The following is a 21,177-nucleotide window of genomic DNA, read 5'->3' as shown; positions in this document are numbered from 1 at the left end:
CGGCCCTTCCAGGTGCCTGGAGGCAGAGAGAAAACCAACACCCAGGCAGCAGGAGTGGGAGAAGGGCTCCGGCCACCTGGCCTCAGAGGAGGCAGGGAGGTCCCGAGGGTTGCGCCTGTGTCTGCCTTCAGTGGCTCAGTGGAGTGGTTCTCATGTTCTCAGCCTGGGACTCCACACCATCAGGGAGCAGCCTAATGGAGGGGGGAGCCAAAGCTCACAGCGTGGGAGGATGTGAACCTGTTGGCCCAGCTGGGAGCTCTGGGGCTGCTGTTGCCCTGACCAGCCCACCTGACCAGTGCTCAGGACAAATGCAAGGCCACAGGTGGGTGGGGGCCAAGAGCCAGACCCAGAGGGAGGCCTCCCCCACCCTCCCAGACCCCGAGCAGGACCCAGCCAGGACTCCATCCAGCCCCTGTGCCCCAGGCTGGCCCCCTAGGGTCCCCCTGGGAACTGCCAAGTCATCCAGGTGTGCTAGCTTGAGCCCTTCCCTCACCTTGGGGCCCTGGTTGAGTGTCAGGAGCCCCTTCCTGGTACAGGGCCTTGCCTGGGAGGAGGGCGGCTTGGCCTGCTGCTGACAGCTGGTGTGGGAAGCAGAATCAGGGCACTTGGGTACCCCCAGCCACACTGCCCACGAGACTCCGGCATGGATTCTGACCCTCCACCCTCTCCCTGGGTTCACGGCCCAGGCGGGGAGCCCTGGGTGAGGGCAGGGGTAAGCCGTGCCCCTGCCCCTCCTCTGGCAGAGCCTTCCTCTCTCCAACCCAGACACTTGACCTCCAACCCAGACACTGACCTCACGGCCCCTCTCGGGCGGGACGGACACAGGCACGGCATGACTGGGGCTCGGTGCGGTTCGTTTCAAATCCTCTTTATTTCAGAACAAGCATGCTTTATATGTACAGGAGAGAGCGCTAGGGAGCTGCACACACAGCACAGAGAGGAGGGCGCCCGCCCCATCTCACCGCAGCTGGGAGGGGTCTCTGCCTCAACTACCCTGGGCTGCCATTTCCTCTGCAGAGAGCCCAGTGCTGGGTTGCCCGGGGCTCTGCAGGGCAGGGAGGAAGCCCACAGGGCTAGGGAGTGGGCCTCTTCCCAAGACCTGATCGGTAGGCAGCTCTCTGCAGCATGGCACGAGGCCAGGAGCTGAGGGTACAAGACCTCAGTACAGCCCGTTCCCCTCGATTCTGGGGCGCCACGCCAGCAAACCCCACCATGTCCTCTCTGGTCTATAGCTAAGGCCTGTGCAGGGGGGGCGGAGGCTTGACTAGTGGGGGTGTGGGTGGGGCGGGTGCAGAGCTGCGGGGGACTGGGCCTCAGCCGTCAGCTCCAGGGTGGGCAGAGAGCAGGGAAGCTGGCTCCCCGAGGGGCCCCAGCACGGGCACACATGGTCAGGCATCACCGCGGGGCTCACATGCCAGATCTGTGTGGGGGGAGGAAGGGGCCCAGCCCGTCAGGGCCAAGGGGTCCGGGCAGCCTTTTAGCTCTTAACGTTAAGGATTTGGGCTGAAAGGCCGTGATGCCAGTTGCGCAATTTGGCAAAACGTGGGCTGTTACGTTCCGTTTCAAACCTCTCCCTGTGGCACAGACAGAGACAGAGACAGAAAGACAGAAAGCAAGAGAGAAGAGAGGAAGAAAGAGAGGGGTTAGGGGATGTGTCCACTGTTCCCCTGAGTGAGAGCTGGGGCAGGGGCACGGGAGGGAGGAGACCTGGCTCGGAGAAGCTTTGCCTTCCAGGTGGGCAGGTCTGAGCTGGGGGAAGACCAGAGACCCAGGGACTGGGATGGAGGGGACGAAGCCCCTGTACTGGGATGCCAAGGGGATGTGGTGCCTGGGGCAGGCTGGGCCCAGACGAGGCTCCCTGGCCTGTGAGGTTGGGGCTGGGCAGGGCTGCTTTGGCTGTGGGTTCTCTAGCGTGGTCTCTGTCCCCAGCTGGGCATCAAGAAGAAGGAGCACCCATCCCCTAGGGGGAGGCCTACTGGGCAGGACCTGTCACCTCCCTGTGCTGCCCTGACCTTGGCCGGGCCTTCTCAGTCCCCAGCACACAGTCCCTCAGTCACACAGCACCGGTTGCCCCCTGCTCACCCAGGCCTGAGCACTGCCTTGGCACACACGTGCGCACGCGTGTACACACATACTCTCAAGGCCACTGTCACAGATACAGAGGACTTCCCACCACCTCCCTCGGAGCGGGGCGTGGGGGCTCTCGGAGTTCAATGCATACCTGCTCAGAGATGGCCCAATGTGAAGCAGCAAGCAGTAGGCCAAAACATGGACATGGAGGAGAGAGTGCGGCGGGGAAAGGCTAGTGCCACAGATGCCACAATCCTAGGCCCTGCAGGCTGCAGGGAACCCTAACAGTCCCTAGACCCCAGTGCAGAAGGGCAGTCAGGGGCCACATCCAGCCACAAACACAGGGCCTTGAACCCATACAGAGTTTAAAACTTGGCTTAAAAATTACTCGCTATATCCACACAGCGGATGCTGAACAACAAAGAACTGTGAATGAACCACAGGCTGAGCATCCCTCATCCAAAACGCTCAGAGGTGTCTCGGGTGTCAGACTCCTGGACTTTGGAATACATGCATATTCATAAGCAGCTGTCCAGGGATGGCACCCAAGTGCAAGCATGAAGCTCCTTTATGTTTCACAGGCACCAGATGCACACAACCTTGGAACGTACTGTAACTGTGTAACTGTGTTTAGTGCCACCCACATTTTGACTGTGACTTGTCACATGAGGGCTTTCCATTTGTAACATTATGACAGCACTCCAAAGGTTTTGCATTTTGGAGCATTTAAGATTTTGGATTTTTTTTTTTTTTTTTTTTTTTTGGATTAAGAATGCTCGACCTCGGATGAATTCCCAGGGAATTGCACTCAATGATTAAAAACCAATTCTGTGGGGCCGGCACTGTGGCGTAGCAGGTAAAGCCACTGCCTGCAGTGCTGGCATCCCATACGGGTGCCGGTTCGAGTCCCGGCTGCTCCATTTCCGGTCCAGCTCTCTTCTATGGCCTGGGAAAGCAGTAGAAGATGGCCCAAGTCCTTGGGCCTGCTAATGGAATATTCTGTGTCTTGATTGCTCCCAGGGCACCTTCTCACTATGGTGCTGGGCTGTGGTCTGAGAAACCACAACACGGGGGCAAAGCGGGTACTGGCCTTGGGGAGCCCTCTGTGTTATTTCTTACAATGGCATGTGAGCTGGCAGTGATCTCAAAATTCAATGTTAAATGTAAAAAGGGACTTGGAACACCAGCGTTAGGTCTTTAAAGATGGGGAGATGAGGCAGTGTTGGTCTTCCTATCTCTGCACAGTAACGGCCAGCAGGGATCGGTCTACCCCCACCCCCACCCCTGTCCCCATCTTTCCCCCGATGGCAGACTCCTTTACCACTGGGCCTCATGCAGGACTGACAAAAGGCACCCACTGCTAACATATGTGGGAAACGTGGGTCTGGTTCAACCTTTCCTTACACCAAGAGATGTCGCCCGAATAGTCAAAAGCCACAGAGAACCTCAGCGGCAGAACCATGAATGCCAGGCATCTTCTTCCCCTGCCACACATCCGCCTCGCTGGGGTCAGGGTGAAGGGGTGGGCACAGCATGAGCAAAGGCCCTGGGGCAGGGTCCACACAGCCTTACTACCAAATAACCACAACCACCCCACAGAGACCACCCAGGACACAGGTATAGAATCAGTCACAGCGGCTGCCCTTCAGTCCTAGCAAGCCCCACTATGGCTGTGTGACAGCTCAGGGACAGGGTTAGGACAGCACTGAGGAATCAGTGAGTCTAGTTAGCCTGCTGTGCTTGGAGCCGTTTAGCAGTTCCCAGCTAGCCAGAGGAAGGCAGAAGAGAGAGAGACAAAGAAAGAGAGAGAAAAGGCAAGAGCACTCCTGGTACTCTGGCCCTCTGGGTGGGGTGGGGGGTCCTGTTCTCACCATCTGTGGTTTCCAAAATTGCAAGGGTGGCCAAACCCCACCCCAGGGACTGAGAGCGCACAGTAACCTCTGCTCCCGCCTCCTTCTGAGCATCCCTCTCTGCACTGTGCCGGCACCACGACAGTCAGCCACATAAGCTCGGCAGCTGGAGCAGGCACAGAGCCGAGTGCCTGCACAAGGGAGGGCAGAGGGCACTGGAGGCACCCAGGGGGCTGCAGGAGGAAGCAGGCAGAGTCAGTGAGTCTAGGCTCCTGGCGGCACAGCAGAGGCGGGGGTTGCCCCACAGAAGAGGGGCTTGGGAGGGTCTTTGTGTTGCTGCACAGGCCACACTTGCAGGCAGCTGAGCCACAGCGAGAGGGTAGTGGATGTCTGGGCTGCCCACTGGGATCTCGAGGATGGCTACCCCCAAGCAGTGGGATCAACTCGCACCCAGCCTGGGATGGAGCCAGACTCACCACCATCAGGGCTGCCCAGTGTGAACCTGACCTTCAAAGCCATTAGGACCCCGGATGCCTTCTAAACACCAGAAAGAAGTTGTGCTGGACACTCCAAGACTGGAAGCTCAGCTCTGGGGATGGAGGCCCCATTTGCAACCTGCTACCCCAGAGGGAAGCTGGGAACCACAGCTTCACCTACAGCTTGCTAGACAGCGAGTCGGAGAGTTCAAACCAGCCTCAGGTGCAGGGGTCTTTCTTGGGAAGGCAGCCAAGCCCACGGCTGATGCCTGCACTGGTCAGCCCCGCCCCCACCTCACCTGTAAAGGCTGGGTCCCTACAGAGGAGAAGCTGCCTGCGGCTGGCCAGCAGTGGACACCAGAGGCTCAGAGGGAAGCTTGGTGCTGCCGGGCAGCAGGTTCACCAGCAGGAAGCGGGACCCAAGAGGAGGGGAGGGCTGGGAGCCGCCCTGGGACTCTGGGCCGTGGGGAGGAGTCTGCTCAGAGGTGAGGCAGAATTTGCAGGGTTGGCCTGACGTGTGAAAGGACATCTGCCTTGGAGGTCACCTGTGCCCCTGCCTGGTGCAGATCGCCTGACGCTACTCATTCCACAACCCCACCAACTGCCCGGCCACGCAGCCACACGGAGGAAGAAGCAGCTTCCCAGAGACTCCATCCTGGGGAAACTGAGCCTGCCCAAGAGACCCTCTGCCACCTCGCTAAGCTGGGAAGAGAAAGAGGAAGCCGCAGCCACCCTCAGCCAACCCTGGCTCAGCAGGGTCTGGGAATGCTGCTTCCAACTGGCAGTGGGCGTGGCCAGAGGTGTGGCTCAGCCCTCCACAGGGCAGCATTCCTGACCAGCTGGGGCCCAGCAAGGGGACAGCATGCTCCTACTCGGTGTCCCTGTGGGTGAGCCGCCACGACCATGGCCACAGTCAGCACTTCAGGCTTTAACCATGAGCAGAACTGGACTGCTGCACACCCACCCCAGGGCACAGGCTGCCTGGGAAGACACCCTCCAGAATACAAGCAAGGAGCATGCATGGGAGCAAGGGGCTTCTGCCCGCTAACCCTCAGCACAAACCCCGCAGGAGGGTGGACACCTGCGGAGGGAAGCTGCCTGGGGCTGACGGAGGAAGCAGGATGGGTTTCCTCTGGGGCCTCTTTCTAGACATCCCAATAGGGAAAGCCCAAGGCAGCTGGGGAGAGGCGTCGGGATCCCCAACAGAAGGACTGAGCTGCTCCTTGCTTATCTACAGGCCCAGGAGCAGAGGACGGAAGGGCTGGCCAAGGACAAGGCTGGTGCCCACCCCTGACCCTTCCGCCCTGTGCTCTCCCCCGCATGATGACTTTCAGCTGATGCCCATTCTGAGAGAGTGCCTTGTCTGTGACTGTGATCGCCACCGGTTCCCCACCCCCCTTCTGATCACACCTGGCCCTTTAGAGGGAAGGAGAGTCCACAAGGTGCCAGGGCCTAGAAGCCTTGGGAGAAGAAGGAGACCCCCTGCTGGCCTCTGGATGGAAGGAACCGTCGGGATGTTTGAGCTGCTGGCTGGGGGTGGGTGTGTGTGGCGCACGTGGAAGACCTGGAAGACGCCACGGGCGTAAGAGCTCAGCCAGACTCACAAAAGCAAGAGAGCAGCTTTTGGGCTGAATCAAACGTCTCTGTGCACTCTGCTTAGACGCACGCAGGCACCTGGGGGTTAAGCACCATCTCCAGGACTGCAGAGGCCAAGCAGGCCTTGGAGGATCCTAGCTTTAGGTTTGGATGCCCAGCCAAAGAGTGGGATTGGAACACATACAGGTCCAAAAATAGAATCCTCATCAAGTCCAAAGCTGGCCCAAGAGGCCCCCTGCTTCTCTGCAGTCTGCGGTCACTGCAGGCTCAGTAGCAAGTTTCTAAACTTTGGCCCAGTGTGGGACCACGCCTCTGAGCCCCAGCCCCTCACACAGTGGCTGCCACAACGTGCACCTGCCCCAAGACCATCCCAGGAAAAGCAGGCACACCACTGATCGGCTACTGGAAGCAAACGAACCATCACACTGAGCCCCATGCCTGGCCACGGAAGGGCCTCCCGGGTTCCAGTGGGGCAGCACGAGCCGCCACCCCCCATGCCAGGGCTACCAGCAGCCGGCAGGCGAGCGCTGTGACCTCAGCCTGCCAAGGATAAGGAGCGCATGCCCTCCACCAGGCCCAGAGCGCGTCCTGCCTGCAGCAGCTGTGTTGTGCTTCGAGCAAGTCACAGACTTGGTGCCTCAGTGCGGGTGTGGACAGGGGAGTCAGGGGTCAGGTGTTCACGGCCAGCGTGGCCCTCCACGTGCCTGCTTCCAGGTGCCCAGCCTTCAGACTTCCAGGGGGGACAGGCCCTGAGACGAGTGGCAGGCAAGGCGCTGGCCCGCTGCCCTCACACACAGAGGTGTCCCTGTTCTCAACAGCCTTGAGAAGGCCAAAGCAGCCCTGCCCCCTGCCCAGGAACGGAGCTAGGAGAGCCTCATTTCTGCAGCCTGGGCCTGGGGGACACCCTCAGCTCCCGGCATCCACCTTGCTGACCCGGGACAGCTGCCCCCAGCCAGCGGCTGCCCGCGCAGCCCTTTGCGGGCCGGGCTTTCCAAATGCATGCACCTGAGAGGTTCTTTTCTGAGCTGTGTGGCCTCAGGGGCTGCCCAGGGAGGGATGGGGTTACAGGGCAAGGCTATGGAGCCCACGTCCAGGCACCTACCTTGACCTTCGCAGAGCTTCCTCATCGGGGTCTTGCACTGTGGGAAGAAAGGACCTGGTCAGGAGGACTCCCAGGGAGCTTGGGGAAGAAAAGCCGCAGGGGGGCCCTGTGTGCACCGAGTCTCCAGGATTCGGCCAGGCCCTGCGCGGTCACTGCCCCCCAGCCTGTCTACTACAGGAAGGAAAACCTGTCTGCTGGGCACGGGGCTGGGCGGGCAGAGGCGAGAGGAGGTAGTGCAGGGAACTGGGAGGGAGGTCAGAGCTGCAGCCTGCAGGTCCTCTTATCCCAGCCCTGGGCAGTCACACTGCAAGGTTAGTGCGCCACCCCTGGTTGGAGGCCGGGATTGCAGCAAAGGCTGCCTCCCTGGAGAGGTTTCTCCCCTTCCCGCCCCAGCTGCCAACCACCCACGCAGGCCAGCTTATCCAGGGCTATGGTTTCACTCCTGGGCTTCTGCTGGCCCCCCGACTGTGGAGTCAGGCCCGGGACGCTCCAGGTCCCCCGGCCTCTCCCTTCCCTGCCCCCTGCCCCTGCACAGGCCCTCACTCACTGAATTCCGTCCCCGTCATCTGGGCCAGGATCCGGAAGGAGCGTGACTGCAGGTTGGAGGAGCGGCGGGCCCACTCGTCAGCCTCATCCTCAGGCTTGTTCTGGTTCTTGATCACAGCCTGGTACACGGGCGAGGCGCTGTCCACCGCCAGGTCTTTCACAGGAAGGCTCCTGCGATGCAGAAAGCGGTGTGGGTGTGGGCGGGGGACTGGGCGGGCACCCGGCTCTTGCCGCCCCGTGTCCCTCCCCCTCCCTAGCACCCATCACGCCTTCAACCCCTGCTAGCCGAGACACTGAGGCCCGAGTGTGGCCTGGGTCCTGGTGCTCAGGGTGGTCACAGCGAGGCAGTGGCTCCTGTCACCCACACGGGGGGGGGGGGGGTCTTGGATCTCTCCTGTCTGTCCCCCCCTCCCCCTCTCCATTGCTAAGTCCAGGCCGCAAGAAGCCCCTTGCTTCTGGACCCCTTTTAAGGGAGGAGGTAGCAGCTTGGCAAGGACAGAGGCGTCCTCAGGGCCGGTCCACTGCCCTCCTTGCTCCTCTGCACCCAGACTGGAAGTCGCCAGGGTTGTGCTGCCTGGAAGAGGCGGAGGCGGAGGGGTGGGAGCTCCAGGCTCAGCCACAAGAGTGGCGTGAGAATCAAGGCAGCAGTGCTCCAAGCCCCTGGCCTGGGAGGGTGGGGATCCGAAATGGGACCATGGGGAGGCCATTGCTCTCTGCCCAGGGCAGCACCGCCTCCTGGGATGACCTGGTAATCTTCTCCTAGACTCCCGGTCTTGGCACAAGGTGGGTGCTGGAAACTCCCAGCTGGATAAGTGAATTGTACAGCAGAGCCCGAAGGGGCCCAGGGCCCCTCAGGATCAGTGCCTCCCAGCTGAGGGCACCTGCAGGGCAGGCAGGGAGCCGCAGCAAGGGCCCAGACGATGCAGGCCACCCACCCCACCCTCTCAGAGACGGGGAAGCCACAGCACTAGGAGCCGCTCTTATACACGGGCAAGCTGAGGTCCAGACAGGACAGGTGACACGCTCCAGCTTACGGCAGGTAAGGGGTCTACTGCACTGGAACTCAGGGTCCCTTCTCTCAGCCCTCCCCCCAGTCACCGGTGCTCAGAAAGACCACTGTGCCCATGGGGCTTACACACAGACTGGCTACCTCATGCTAGAGAGACGGCCCAGCCCAGATGTGCCCTGGCCAGAGCCCTCCTGCCACCTCCCCCTACTGTGTCCCCACCCAGGTCCTCCCCGATGTCTGTGTCTTCCACTCTCCCTGCTGGGAGCTGGGCAGAGCCAAGGCTGGTGGCCTGGGTCTGGCAAGGGGTGGGCTAGAACAGAGGTGGAGAAAGGTGATGGAGGTGGGGCTGAGCTGCTCCCTCCTTCTCTGTCAGGGCTCTGGTCCCCCCACAGAGCTACAGGTGCCAGCAACCCTGGGCTGGGATAACTGGGAAGGCCAGTAGATCCCACTAGGGGCTGGCCGGGATGGGAGTGTGCAGTTGCCCAGGGAGTGGGAGGGAAGGCGGAGCCATTTCCAGCGTCGGAAGGAGCGCCGAGGTGTTTGGGTGAAACGGGCGACAGAGAAGCACAACCATGTCTCCTGGTTCCGGCTCCTGGTCCGCTAAGAGGAGAGGCAAGGAAGATTTGTGGATCTAGCCGTGGAGAGAGACAGCGTGGATGCAAGCCGGGGCCCTGTTCTTGGGCCCATCTACACAGGCAGATGGAAGGCATTTGGGTCTCCTGCTCCTTTCCCGGTTCCAGGGGATCCCGGTTCCTGGGACTCCACATTCCTGGCCGTGCTTCCCGCCCAACCGTGCCAAGGGGGACTTGTGAGCTGAGGGAATGGTTGTGCCTGTTTAGGCACAGAGGCTGAGGGAGAAGAGACGCAGTGAGGATGGACCAGGTGCTGTTGTCCTGGGGCCCTGGACCAAGGCTGCTCTCGGCTGCAACTCCCAGCTTGCGCTTGTTGCCACAGAAACCACTCAGGGTCCCCCACAAAATCCAGGTCATGTCTGCTGCTTCCTCCACTGTGTTCGCTGCCTCTTAATCTGTCTCCCTCTTCCACTTCCCACAGGAGCTGCGGCAGGTCTGGCTCCCACAGACCCAACTGCCAAGGGCTGTGGCCTCCAGGAGGCCCCCTTGCCTCCCTGGAACCCTGAATAGTGGCCCAATGTGGCTTCCAACTACCCTGTCCCAGTGTACACCAGAGGGGAGGAGCACCCTTCTCCAGCATAGCTAGGAGAACACAGAGAAGCGCCCCCAGGCTGAGGCCCAGCAGCCTGAGTGTCATTACTCTGATTCCTGAGGCCATCGTGACATTATCCCGGACACACCCCAAAAGCCAAGTTCGTGCCCGCCTAGGCTAAGGGGGTGTCGTGTGCGTGTGAGGAATACCCGTGCTCAGAGTCCGCGCGCCTGACCACCGGTCCTCACGCGCATCCCACCAATCCCGCACACCGTCCCGCGCGACCAGACAGACGCCGACGACGCCGGGACAGACACCGCGGGGGCTACTTACGCCAGCGGCGACGCCCTGCCCAAGCAGAGCGACACCCAGCCGTGAGTGCGCGTCCATCATGGGATGGCAGAGGCGGCGCGCACAGAGAGCGGGGTTAGGATCAGAAATGAGTTACGGGAGTGGGGCGGGCGCAGGAGGAAGAGAGAGAGAAAAAGAAAAACGGTTAGTGAGGAAGGAACCAGGGCAATGAACGGCAGCCCCCGGGAACGAGTCCGGCCGGCCGGGAGGGTCGCTCAGCTGCACCGCTGCAGCTCCGCGCCGCTGCTTTCACAGGCGGGGAAGGGAGAGCGCACGAGGGAGACGAGAAGCCATAGATGAATCAGTTCGTTTAAGAGCGCATCATGTTGCAAAAACCATGGGTGACCTCGTGGTGAAACCAAACGCCAGCCGAGTTAGTGAAGAGCAGTCTTCCCAACACTCCCCGGTGCACCTGCCTTTGGTGGCTGCTACGCGTTTAAGAACACGCCAAGGGCACGCACGGGTGGCACACAGATGTTAGCAGGAAATCCCTGCGCGCTCCGGGGCTTAGTCAGCCTGCCGTATTGTTCCCAGTCCACATGAGCTAATAGTTGTTTTTAAACTCACATGGTCGTATTTTATACTTCGAAGGATGGGATTCAATTCATCAGCATCGCCCACAGCTCTGCAAAGCTCTGAGCCTGGCACGTTGAGATGTGCGGCTCCAGGGCGGGTGGCTCCCGCCTCCTGGTGGCCCAGAAGAAGTACTGCTTTCCCAACAGGGCGGGCTGGGCAGCCCCGGACTGGGAGAGCCCAGCAAATTATCCTCAGGCTCTGGGATATGTATATAATCCCCATCCTCCTCATAACATCTGTATTCCTAGCTTTGGAGAAAAAAGTATAGCTGTCATTTTAAGATTTTTTTTTTCTGCCATGAGTTGCTGGTGATTCTGATCCAGAGATAAGATGTTAACCAAGGAGATAATCAGACAGTTCTGTAAGTCACCATTATGACAGTCCCAAGCCAAAAACCAAGAGATGTGTGTGTGTGTAAGAGACGACAGAGAGACAGGGAGCAGAGATACATAGAGAAGCCAGAGAGAGAGAAGACAGAGAGTGGTCCCATTGATATCAGCACTGTTAGCCATTCCATTCGCCAGTGATTTTCAACCAACTCTTTTCCTAGTCCATACACAAGAAGACCCCGGCCACAGTTCACAGGCGAAGTCAGAAACCAGAGGCCAGGTGGCCATCGGCTGGGCCAATTACAACAGTTCCAGCGATGACCGATCTGAGGCACTGCCCCAACCAAGAAACCTATCACATCTTCCACTCTCCTGGTTGGGAGAGCTCAGCCCCGCCCCATTCTGCACACCAAGAATGGCTTGGTTATGAGAGGCCTGGGGGTGTCTAGAACGTTCTCTTGTTAAGAGGGAGGCCTGTAGTGCCGGCATCCCATATGGGCGCTGGTTTAAGTCCCGGCTGCTCCACTTCTGATCCAGCTCTCTGTAATGGCCTGGGAAAGCAGTGGAAGATGGTCCAAGTCCTTGGGCTCCTGCACCAATGTGGGAGACCTGGAAGAAACTCCTGGCTACAGATCAGCCCAGATCTAGCCGTTGCAACCATCTGGGGAGTGAACCAGCAGATGGAAGACCTCTCTCTCTCTCTCTCTCTCTGCCTCTGTCTCTGCCTCCCTCTCTATAACTCTGCCTTTCAAACAAACAAATAAATTTCTCTTAAAAATAAAAATAAAAAAAAAGAGGGTTGCATGTGTCTCCTTCTATACCGGCCCCTCGGGGAGCCTGAGATATACAGCAGCCGCGAAAAGCACTTTGCAGGAGGTACTGTAGTATCCAGCTTCTCCTACAGCTGACCGGGAGCTGGTAGGTTCTGAAAACAGGACCCAGGTTCTGCAAGGCCCTGACTCGGGCCTGTGCCCCCAGGATGCCCGAGCCAAGGGAGGAGCGCTGGTCCCGATGGCACGCAGCGGCCTCTGCGGGCGCGTGCAGGAGGGGAGGCGCTTACCCGCTGAAGTCACTGCCCTGGGCCTGGGCCTGGCCGGCGATGGCATCCATGATGGCATCCTGGGAGTACATGCTGATGGGAGTGTTGTACTGGGCGTGGATGATGGTGGCCTTGCCGCCCAGCCCCTTGACCTCGATGGGTTTGTGGGTGGACAGGGCTGAGTCCTTCAGGGCACCTGGGTTGAAGCGTTCCTGGTAGTCGGCGCTGGGGGAGGGGCACGTGAGGAGCAGGGTGGGAGAGGGTTGGGGGAGGGGGAGAAGAGGGAACAGGTGGTGGTTACACGGGAGGTCAAGGCCAGGGCAGACGGTGGGGGTGTGGAGAGAGATCTCCCAAAGCCAAAGCTCTGGTTCCAAGCAGGTGACCCAAGTCCCTCTCATGCCCGTGGTGGGCCGGCCCGATCTGATCAGGAGAGTCCTCAGCCCCTCCATAAGGCTTCATGCCTGAGGTCTTTCTGGCCCAGCTCCACTTTCCCAGCCCCTGCACACCTGGCTCAGCCTCAGCCACCTCCAGGGTCAGCAGGTGCTCCAGGCATGGCGAGATCTCCCCACAACACACAGCAGGGGCAGCAGAGACAAACAGGGCCAGGAGAATGGGGACTTGGGGACAGGGGAAGGAGCCGGACCACGTGAGAGGCAGCGACAGCTCAAGCTAAGTCCAGAGCGCCCCAAAGGCGGAAAGCAGCAGCCCCTGCACCCCCCACCCCTCCAGGCCCAGCAGCTGAGCGAGGTCCCTCTGGCCAACTCTTGCAGATGCTACGCCACATTCACTTCTTCTTCAGAGCAGGGCTCAGGCCTCCCGGGCCCCCTGAAGTCCAGATGGCTGTGTGGCCCACCAGCCAGTCTCATGGGGGGAGCACATAGACAAGATCAGGCACAGCCTTCGCAGGGGTTCCCTGCAGGACAGCCAATTCTTCAGGCTTGCAAGGTCCCCAGGGCGCAGCTTGACACTCTCCATCCCCATCCCTCTCTGCACCCCGCCCCCAGCCAGCCGGCGGGGCTTAAGCAGCTGCAGCACAAATGAGACCATCAGACGGAACCTCCCAGCCCCCCACCCCAAAAAACCGCCTCCGCCCCCTCCTTGAGCTTCACGTACATGCAGGCTCACCCAGGAGCACACAGGCACCAGCACTCACACATGCACACACTGTCCACGCCAGACAGACACGCATGCCGGGCGAGCACACGGCGCACACACATGCTGTCCTGGATACTAACTTGGCCGGCGAGTTGGCTACCACCTGGGGAAGAGAGAAAGGGCAAAGACAGGGCCGTGAGAGGGGGGTTCCCATGTTAGGGGTGGGGGTCTGAGCACCGGGCCCCTCCTTGGGCTGGCCGTTTCAGAGGCAGAACCACTCGAAGTTCACTGGGCAAAGAGAAAGGAACGAGCAAGGCAGGGCTGATCAGGAATCCCACGCCCTCGGCATCGCCGGAGAAAAGGGTTTTCACACCCATCTTCCTGGCACTCACGCCGTGTAGACACAGCTTGACTGTAGACCCCCGAGAAGAAGCTGGGGAGTGAGGCAGGATCTGCTGTGGCCACCACTGGCAGGTGACAGCAACTCTGGACTCAGCCCTGTCCCACGGGGCCAGCTCCAGAGCTCTGCTCCCCAGCAGGTGTCACAGTGGTGCTGGCGGGGGAGGGGTTGTCAGAGTTATGGGATGTATGTACAACAGGGTTACCTGTGGTTCCGGACCTGCTCTTCCTCCTAAGCACGGGGGTCAGGGTGGGGGTGGCGCAGTCCTCACTCCTAACAGCACTGTGGACCCCCCCCCAGTGAGGAGGAGTGAGGCATCTCGGGGAGAAGTGTGGGTTTGAGACTTGCCAAGGCAGCCCATAAGGGGACCCGGCCCCACTCCTGCAGCCTCCTGGAGCAGGGTCTCTCTGGGGGCCACATGGTCTGCATCAGATCTCTGTACATGCAAATCCCCTGTGAGTTGCCAGTGGCCTTGTCCAAAACTGAGAGGGAGAGAATTTTCTGTCCACAGACCCTGCCGCCTTTCCGGGTCTGTCCATCAGGAGCTGTGGCTGGGGGAGCCTGGGTCCCAGTTGACTTAGTCCTGGACAAGTCCCTGCCAGGTGCCTGGGGAGTCAGGCCAAAACCAAGGGGCTCCCTGCTGCAGGGAGCTTCACCGTCGCCCTGTTTAGCCCCAAGTCCACCACCGTCTCCGAGCTGATAAAATTCCCTCTGTCCTTCCAGGCTCAAAATAGCCACAAGCGGAGCTATATTCGGAACGGGCCAGCACAGAGCTTCCATTTCTTCTCCATTTTTGGCCAGTGCTGACAGCTGCACAGTCAGCTCCTGCCTCCACCCTCCCACCCCCAACCAGCCCAGTGCCCCCTGCAGAGGGCAGTGTTGGCCTGGTAGGGTGAGGGCTCCCTCTTTGGCCTTGGTTCTTTGTCCTCTGCTCAGCTTCTGCCTGAGAACCCAAGGCTGGGGTGCCTACAGCAGACGCAGCTCAGAGAGGAGCCAGTGCCAGCTCTAAGACTTGCCCAAGTGGCCTGAGAGATGATGCCCTCCCATGCCTACCCCAGAGAGGATGCCTTTGCACCCCAGTCTGCTCCTCTGCACGTCTCCCAGGGGATTCAAGCTGCTCAGGGAGGCAGGGAAGGAGCCAGACAGGACAGAGCTCAATCCTGACCCTGCCTCTCCCTAGCACGGTGACTGGGCAAGTCGCCGTCAGCCTCGGCCTGTTTCCTCATTCATAAAATCGAGATGGTGACGCCCACTGCCCCGATGAGCAGAGTACAAAGAACGGGACCCTGAGCATGCAGCCCTCAGCATGGATGCACATGCGGCTTAGCCCTGGCTGACTCTGTTGCTGGACATGGCCCGGGTGGTGGCCCTTGGCCTGGCGGAGGCTGCCCCAGGCTCTTCCAGCTCAGAGATGCTGCCCCTTCCTGCCTGCATTGCCCGGGATAGCAGCAGGAACTTTTGCTTTTGGCTTAAGCATGCTGGCCTGTCTTCCCTTGGAGGACACTATTGGACCTGCTGCTCTGCTCATCAATAATAATTCATACATTCATCAGGCCCCGGGCAGCTCCTGGCCCAGCGAGAGGGCACTGCAGAATCACAGGACGTGGAGGAGGGGGGCTGGCCCCTGACTTCCCCAAGCAGGTGGGTAGGTCCTCGTCTCAATGCAAGGCGGAGTTAGTTGTACCCAGGTGCCAGCTTCTGTTTTCCGCCTGGAAGATGGAGGCAATGATGTGCTCCTTTGAATTCGCTAAGAGACAACGCATGTGGGTGATTGGCTGTCTCCCATCTGCAGAGAGAGCTCAGCGTCACTGCAGGTGGGCCTCCGCAGGAGGGAGGGTGTCCCAGTCATCAGAGGCCACCTCCCCAAGCAGGCTGTCCTACCAGCCCACCAAAGGCAGGACAAGGAGACCACCTCTGTTCTGCTAGTCCCTGAACTTTCTGGCCAAAGGCGCTCGGGGAGGAAACCCCGCAGGGCACAGACATGGCGCTGCCACCCTGGGTCAGGGAAGCTGCCCAGTGCCAGGGGCCAGCTTCATTCAGGGTCCCAGAGGAAAGCACGGGCGATCCAGGCAAGCAACAAGGCCCACAGGCAGCAGCAAGCTGGTAGGGCCCAGGCGCCTCCCTGCAGCAAGGGCAGAGGGAAGGGCACTGGGCTCCTGGTTGGACTCCCACATGCACCAGCTGAGTGAGCCCAGGCGGTGACAACATGGGGGCCCCACGTGGAGCGTGTGTGGCAGCCCAGACTCGTGCTGTCTGCTAATCCCAGGACACTGACTGAGTCACGCCTCCCCCTGCATGCCAGGGACGTCTGAGCACCAGGCTGTGCTGCCTTCACCCAGGCTGCCCTGCGTCTAGCACCCCCAGATTCTGCCACCAAGCACTTGGGGCAGCTGTGGGCATCAAGAGGAGATAGTAAGCGTGAAGGGCTTGGAGCTCATACATGCTGGCGTGGGGCTCCCTGCCCCAGCCCTCACCGCGAGTCCCAGCTCCGTGTTCGTTGAACTCCTGTCTCCCATCAGTGAGACCCCTGGGAGATATTTTCCTCCACAGCCCCTTTCTCCTCTGGCTGCTGCTTCCTTGCTTCCCCACCTTGGCCAGGGTCCGTCCTGCACAGCTCAAGCACTCCCTCCTCCAGGAAGCCTTCCCAGACTACTTTCGGCTCCAGAGGAACCCGCCCCTCCACCTCTCTAACTCTTCCTTGCTCCTGCATCAGGGCTCCCCAAGGGGTGCCAGCCCAGCAAGCTGTCTCCTTGCCCCGTAGCTCCTAAAGGCAGTCGGTGGTGCTGGCCCATTCTAGGGGGGTGGGAGGGACCTGGTGTGAAAGTTTGGGAAGCCAGAGCGTGCCGCCTGCAGGCCTGGCTCAGCCACTTGGTAGCTGAACAACTGCACCATGACCGCAGTGTCCCTGAGCTTCCCCCTGTGCCAAGTCTGACAGGTCACCCAGGTGGCTGCATGAAGCAATGCCACAGCTGGCTCCTGGCAGATGGCCTGGTGATGGTGCTGCTGTCAGCCTGCACTGCCTGGTGAGTTTGGGGCTGGCGGGACAGAGACCAGTGCCTCGCTCTGACCATCCTGACCAGGATTCCACTGAGCATCAAAGCCCCAGGTGGCCCCAGACCACGCGTGGAGAGCCGCGTGCCCATTACCTACCCTCCTGGGAGTCCAGCACCCGAGGCCTTCCCTCGGAGGCTCATGTGATACAGCTGAGCCATCTCCCTCAGGGTCTCTGCCGAGTACAGGCCAATGGGGTTGTTGTACTGCCTCGGCCGGTGCGAGCCCTGCGCAGCCCGGGCCCCCTCCGAGCTGATCTTGGTGCTCGGGCTGCCCTGTGAAAGGCCGGAGTCCAAGACCTCCGTGTGCGGGGAGAAGGTGGAGGCCTGGGAGTAGGAGGGGCTGAAGGCGCCCCTGAGCTCTGGGGTGCCCGGGCTGGCCCTCGCCTCGGGGCTGCCGTTCGTGTCCAGAGCAGGGTCCTGGCCCAGGACAGCGCCATGCAGGGGAGAGAGAAGAGAGCGGTTAGAGGCCACACGCATCCTGAGCTTCTGTGTGGACCTGGAACAGACATGTTAGTGCGAGCGCCCCGCAGCCCACCACCCGCCACCTGCAGCCCGCTGCCCAGAGCGCCTACAGGGAGCTGCGAGGGAAGGGATGTATCTGGAGGAGCTGGGGCTGCCCATAGCCCACAGGCTGGCATCCAGTTGGACAGAAGGCGAAGCCTGGGCGGAAAGCCAAGCCACTAGTGCTGCCCCCAGGGCGGCCCAGAAAAGAGGCTCTAGGGCTCAGGGTATAGCAGGAGCCCCTCCATGCTCTGTTTCCCCTTCTCCTAGGAAGAGAAGCCCCCTATGTGGTCCCTGGGCTGGGGCAAAGCAGGCAGGGTACAGGGGTGGGAGGGGAAGCTGAGGAGGTAGGTGGGCTGGCATTTGGTCCTCTCAGTCGGACCCAGCGCTTCTCCCAGCCTGTGACCATCCCAACGCCCTGGCAGCCTCTTCTTCTCCCCCTGCCCCATCCAGTCTGTCCCACTGGGTAGATGGGGACCGGCATGCAGTCAGACCAGGAGCACAGGCTGGGAGGGAGATGGGGCGAGCCCTTGGGTCCAGGGGCTGCAGCTGCTTAGAGGGGGTTTGGGAAGAGCCCAGGGCACAGTGGGAGAAGTCTGGTGTCAGAGCTGTGCTGTGCCCCAGGCTTGCCTCTAAGGTGGCAGGGGTGTACAGCTGGATAAGTAGAAATTGGAGGGAGAGACCTTGAGCGCGGGAGAAATCCCGAGGCCAGCACCCCCTGCACGCCTGGGAGCTCCTCCTGGGGTGACTGGCTCACGCTGGACCTCTGCTGTGGTCACCCCAGCCCCATCCCCCCAGACAAAAAAAGGGCCCAGGGCTTCTGGATGCATGTTGCCCTGTTAGGAGAGGAGGCTGTCCCCTCTCCCAAGACTACTGCAGCCCTAGCTGGTTTCCTTTCAGCTCGGGCACGAGACTTGGGGTGGTATCTAGTCCCCAGGAAGGCACCCCCATACCTAGTGTTTCAAAGGGAGTTTGCACACCTCCCCTGGTGGCCTGTCCCCCTCTCCAGGGTCAGGCACCCGGGGACAAGCAGGCCAGGGCTACACTCCAGGAACCACAGCCGAGTGTGGACCCCACCGCCAACAGTCAGCACCTACCTTTTGGTGCGGGATCACCGGCAGAGGAGACTGGACCGGGGGCGCAGCCGTGGAGATGGGAATGGGGCGCTTCGACCTGGAGAAACCAGAAATGGGACCAATGAAGACAGACACCCCTGGGGCCGGGGGAGCTCCAGCCTGGGTTGGGTGGGTGAGGGGAGGCAAGGGGGTATCGGGCAGCCAGGTCAGAGGGCCTGAGCAGGCTGGAGAAGTCATGACTCTTGGGCACTTTGATGAGCACCCAGGGACCTCTGCCGTGTCCTTGCGAGGCTGCCTGGACCCAGCTGCCCATGCGCAGGAAGCAGCACCATCCCACCCTCAAGCTGACGTGCAAAGAGGGACAGGGACATCGGCCTCTAGTGCTCAGCAGCAACTTGGTCCTTATCCTTCCTCTGTTCCAGGAGGGTCTTCCTAACCCCCCTGCTCAGTTTCAAAGCACAGGACTGGACGCATGCAATGGCTGCACCCCAAGCCTCACTGTTGGCCCCACACAGCCAGCTCCCCTCCACCCCAACCCCGTCCCCGCCCCCAGAGAGTGACCACCTACTTCTGCAGAGTGAGGCTCAGGTTGTAGCTGGCAGACTTGATCTTGTTTTGGGCCTCCAGGTGGGTCATGGTGTCTGTGTTGACGCCGTCAATGGCCACCACGAGGTCACCCTGGCTGAGCTGGGACTGGGCTGCCTTGCTGCCTGGCGTGATCTGGTTGGAGACAGCAGAAGCGGGGAGAGTGGGTATAAGGAGAGTGGTCTCTCAGCCAAGAGCCACCAGGCAGCATCAAGTCATGAAGTCTTCTGTTCACTGTGGACCGCACCAGCTGCTCACAAGCCAGGCTCCCCTGGCTGGCACTCTGTATCCGACTGCAGCCAGGGGGACCAGCTGCGGCCAGCGGGGTAAGGGTGGAAGTAATGCATGCCCCCTCCAGTTTGCTCGGTGGCTGTCTGGGAGAAGAGGAGGACAGCCAAGCCACTGACTGCAGGGCCTGGATCTTGGAGTCCCTGCCTGGCAGAGAGATGATTAAGGAGCACCCTGTGGGATATTGCATGAGTGACAGATAAGCTTTCATGAACAAGGTGATTGCAACTTGAAGGCTGTGTGTTGTAGGGCTTAGCATATTTTCAACGCGCACCTTGCAAACCCAAAAAAGAGCACCTTCCAGGACCCAGGAGGGAAGGGCGATGCAGGAGCTAAGACTCAACAGCACCCAGAGACACTGTGAAGCCAGCAGGTGGGATAAATGCACCCGCACAAAAGCATCCTAGTGCAGGTGCTACTATGGCTGCGAGGGAGCTAGGTCGGCTGGGAAACAGGGCCGGGCTTAGGGCTCTGTGGCCAGCTTCGCTCATCCAGGAGAGGGAGTGCAGGTGTGTGGGCCAGAAAAATCCTGCACCCCAATGACATCACAACATCTTGAAAACTGGAGGCCCCCATCCCCAGTGTGACCACACAAAAGGGCAATGCGCCTCTACCTGGAGTGGAGGCGTATCAGGAGGGCTGCATCCCCAAGGACATTATGCACAAGGCCAGCTTCTGCACACCCAGCCGCCGGGGAACAGCACGCTGAATGCCATGCGGCCCATCCACAGTGATAGCATAGGCAACCCGAAATTCCAGAGAACCTGGTGACATCACCTAAGAAGGCATGGAGGACCCCCCCTCCCCAGTGACATTAGCAGCCCCCCCTCCCCAGTGACATTAGCAGCCCCACCCCTAAGGGTAAACCATGGCATGTCAAGGAGCCTGTGCTCCACCCATGACATCACATGGAATGCTGTGCACGCCTTTTCCCGGGACATCACGGGAAGGAGGAGGCTCTGGAGCACCCGGCCTCCCCAAGGTGTGGCTGCAGGGAGTCCCTTGGCTCTACCTGCCCAGCACGCCCACCAACCAGTCCTCCTGGCACCTTCCTGGCTATAACCCAGGGACAAGGCCAGCTCCTAACACTGGCAGAAGCTGGATTCAAGGCAAGTCCCGGGGACCATCCTTGAAGGAGCCCAGAGAGGAGCTGGGGACAGTCCCATGCCCCACGCGCCAAGCCTGGGTGGGCCTCTGGCCAGGCCCTGGCTTTGCAGACTTGGATGGAAGCCTGCCCCAGCCCCTCGCGGGGAAATCCCATCCAAACCAGGGCACCCTGCAATCCGCAGCCTCCACTCCACTCCCAGATGGGCTTTGCAGGGTGGGCCCTGAGTGGTGTCTGAGTCACCACATCACTGGTCCAAAATCACAAGTCATGGCAGCGAGGCCGGGAGAGCCCTTGCCAACTGCTGTTGACCAGCATTGTAGCCCTCAGGGCCTGGGTGCCTTTGAGAATCTTGACCACCGCATGCCTAGCGTGCCTTTCCCCCACCCCCAAATGTGCTGGCTCAAGGCAGGGGCAGTAGAAACCAAGGCCCAGCTTGCCAGGAAAGCACTGTTGCATCTGGTTTGCCAAACCCAGCTGACTCCCAGGGTCCAGCGGAGCGTTTTGAGGATGACTGGGGATTTCTGAATGCAGGAGAGGCCTTCAGAAGGTGCATGGGAAATGCGCATGATGAAAAGGCTATGCGTGGGTTTCAAAAGTGTTTGCACCACAAGAAACTTCTCTTTTAATTCTACCTGCATGAACTTTTGAAGTACCCTTATGCTTACAGCCCTTGTCCCCAAATGTATCGTTAGCAACAAGAGTGGGTCACTGCCTTCAAATGTAGGAGATGAAAAAGGTTAAAAAAAATACAACAGCGAAGAAAAGCAAGATGCTCTGCTGTATAAGTGGAGTCTCCAAGCTAAGCCGAGAAGCCGGGCTGTGTTGCAGACGCCTCTGGCTTCCCCTGCAAGGCTATGTGACAATCCCTGGCTCTTTATCACATTATCAAACAGAAAAAGTGGAAAAAATCCTACAGGGAACACCTGAATATTCACCCACCGCCACGGCCCCATCTTAACATTC

General features: G+C 60.3%; 1 protein-coding gene across 9 annotated transcripts in view; it reads right to left on the bottom strand.

The window, feature by feature from the left end:
- LDB3 (LIM domain binding 3) overlaps positions 1 to 21,177 on the bottom strand; it is a 62,226-nt gene that overhangs the window by 35,079 nt on the left and 5,970 nt on the right. For 2 of the 9 annotated variants that reach the window (XM_002718349.5, XM_002718351.5), the window contains exons 3-9: positions 18,802 to 18,953; positions 18,255 to 18,330; positions 13,344 to 13,366; positions 12,130 to 12,333; positions 10,147 to 10,161; positions 7,642 to 7,811; positions 7,095 to 7,131 (exon numbers count right to left, since the gene is read on the bottom strand). In XM_002718349.5, the coding sequence (XP_002718395.1) occupies positions 7,095 to 7,131; positions 7,642 to 7,811; positions 10,147 to 10,161; positions 12,130 to 12,333; positions 13,344 to 13,366; positions 18,255 to 18,330; positions 18,802 to 18,953 (677 nt within the window). Of the gene's footprint in view, positions 1 to 852; positions 1,575 to 7,094; positions 7,132 to 7,641; positions 7,812 to 10,146; positions 10,162 to 12,129; positions 12,334 to 13,343; positions 13,367 to 16,753; positions 17,074 to 18,234; positions 18,331 to 18,801; positions 18,954 to 21,177 lie in introns of those variants that run through there. The other 7 variants (XM_002718350.5, XM_002718352.5, XM_002718353.5 and 4 more) reach the window with 5 other exon arrangements.

Source organism: Oryctolagus cuniculus, chromosome 15 (genome assembly GCF_964237555.1).
Source record: "Oryctolagus cuniculus chromosome 15, mOryCun1.1, whole genome shotgun sequence".
Taxonomy (NCBI): Eukaryota; Metazoa; Chordata; class Mammalia; order Lagomorpha; family Leporidae; genus Oryctolagus; species Oryctolagus cuniculus.
The sequence above is the reverse complement of the archived record's forward strand: the minus strand, read 5'-3'. Positions and strand labels throughout refer to the sequence as shown.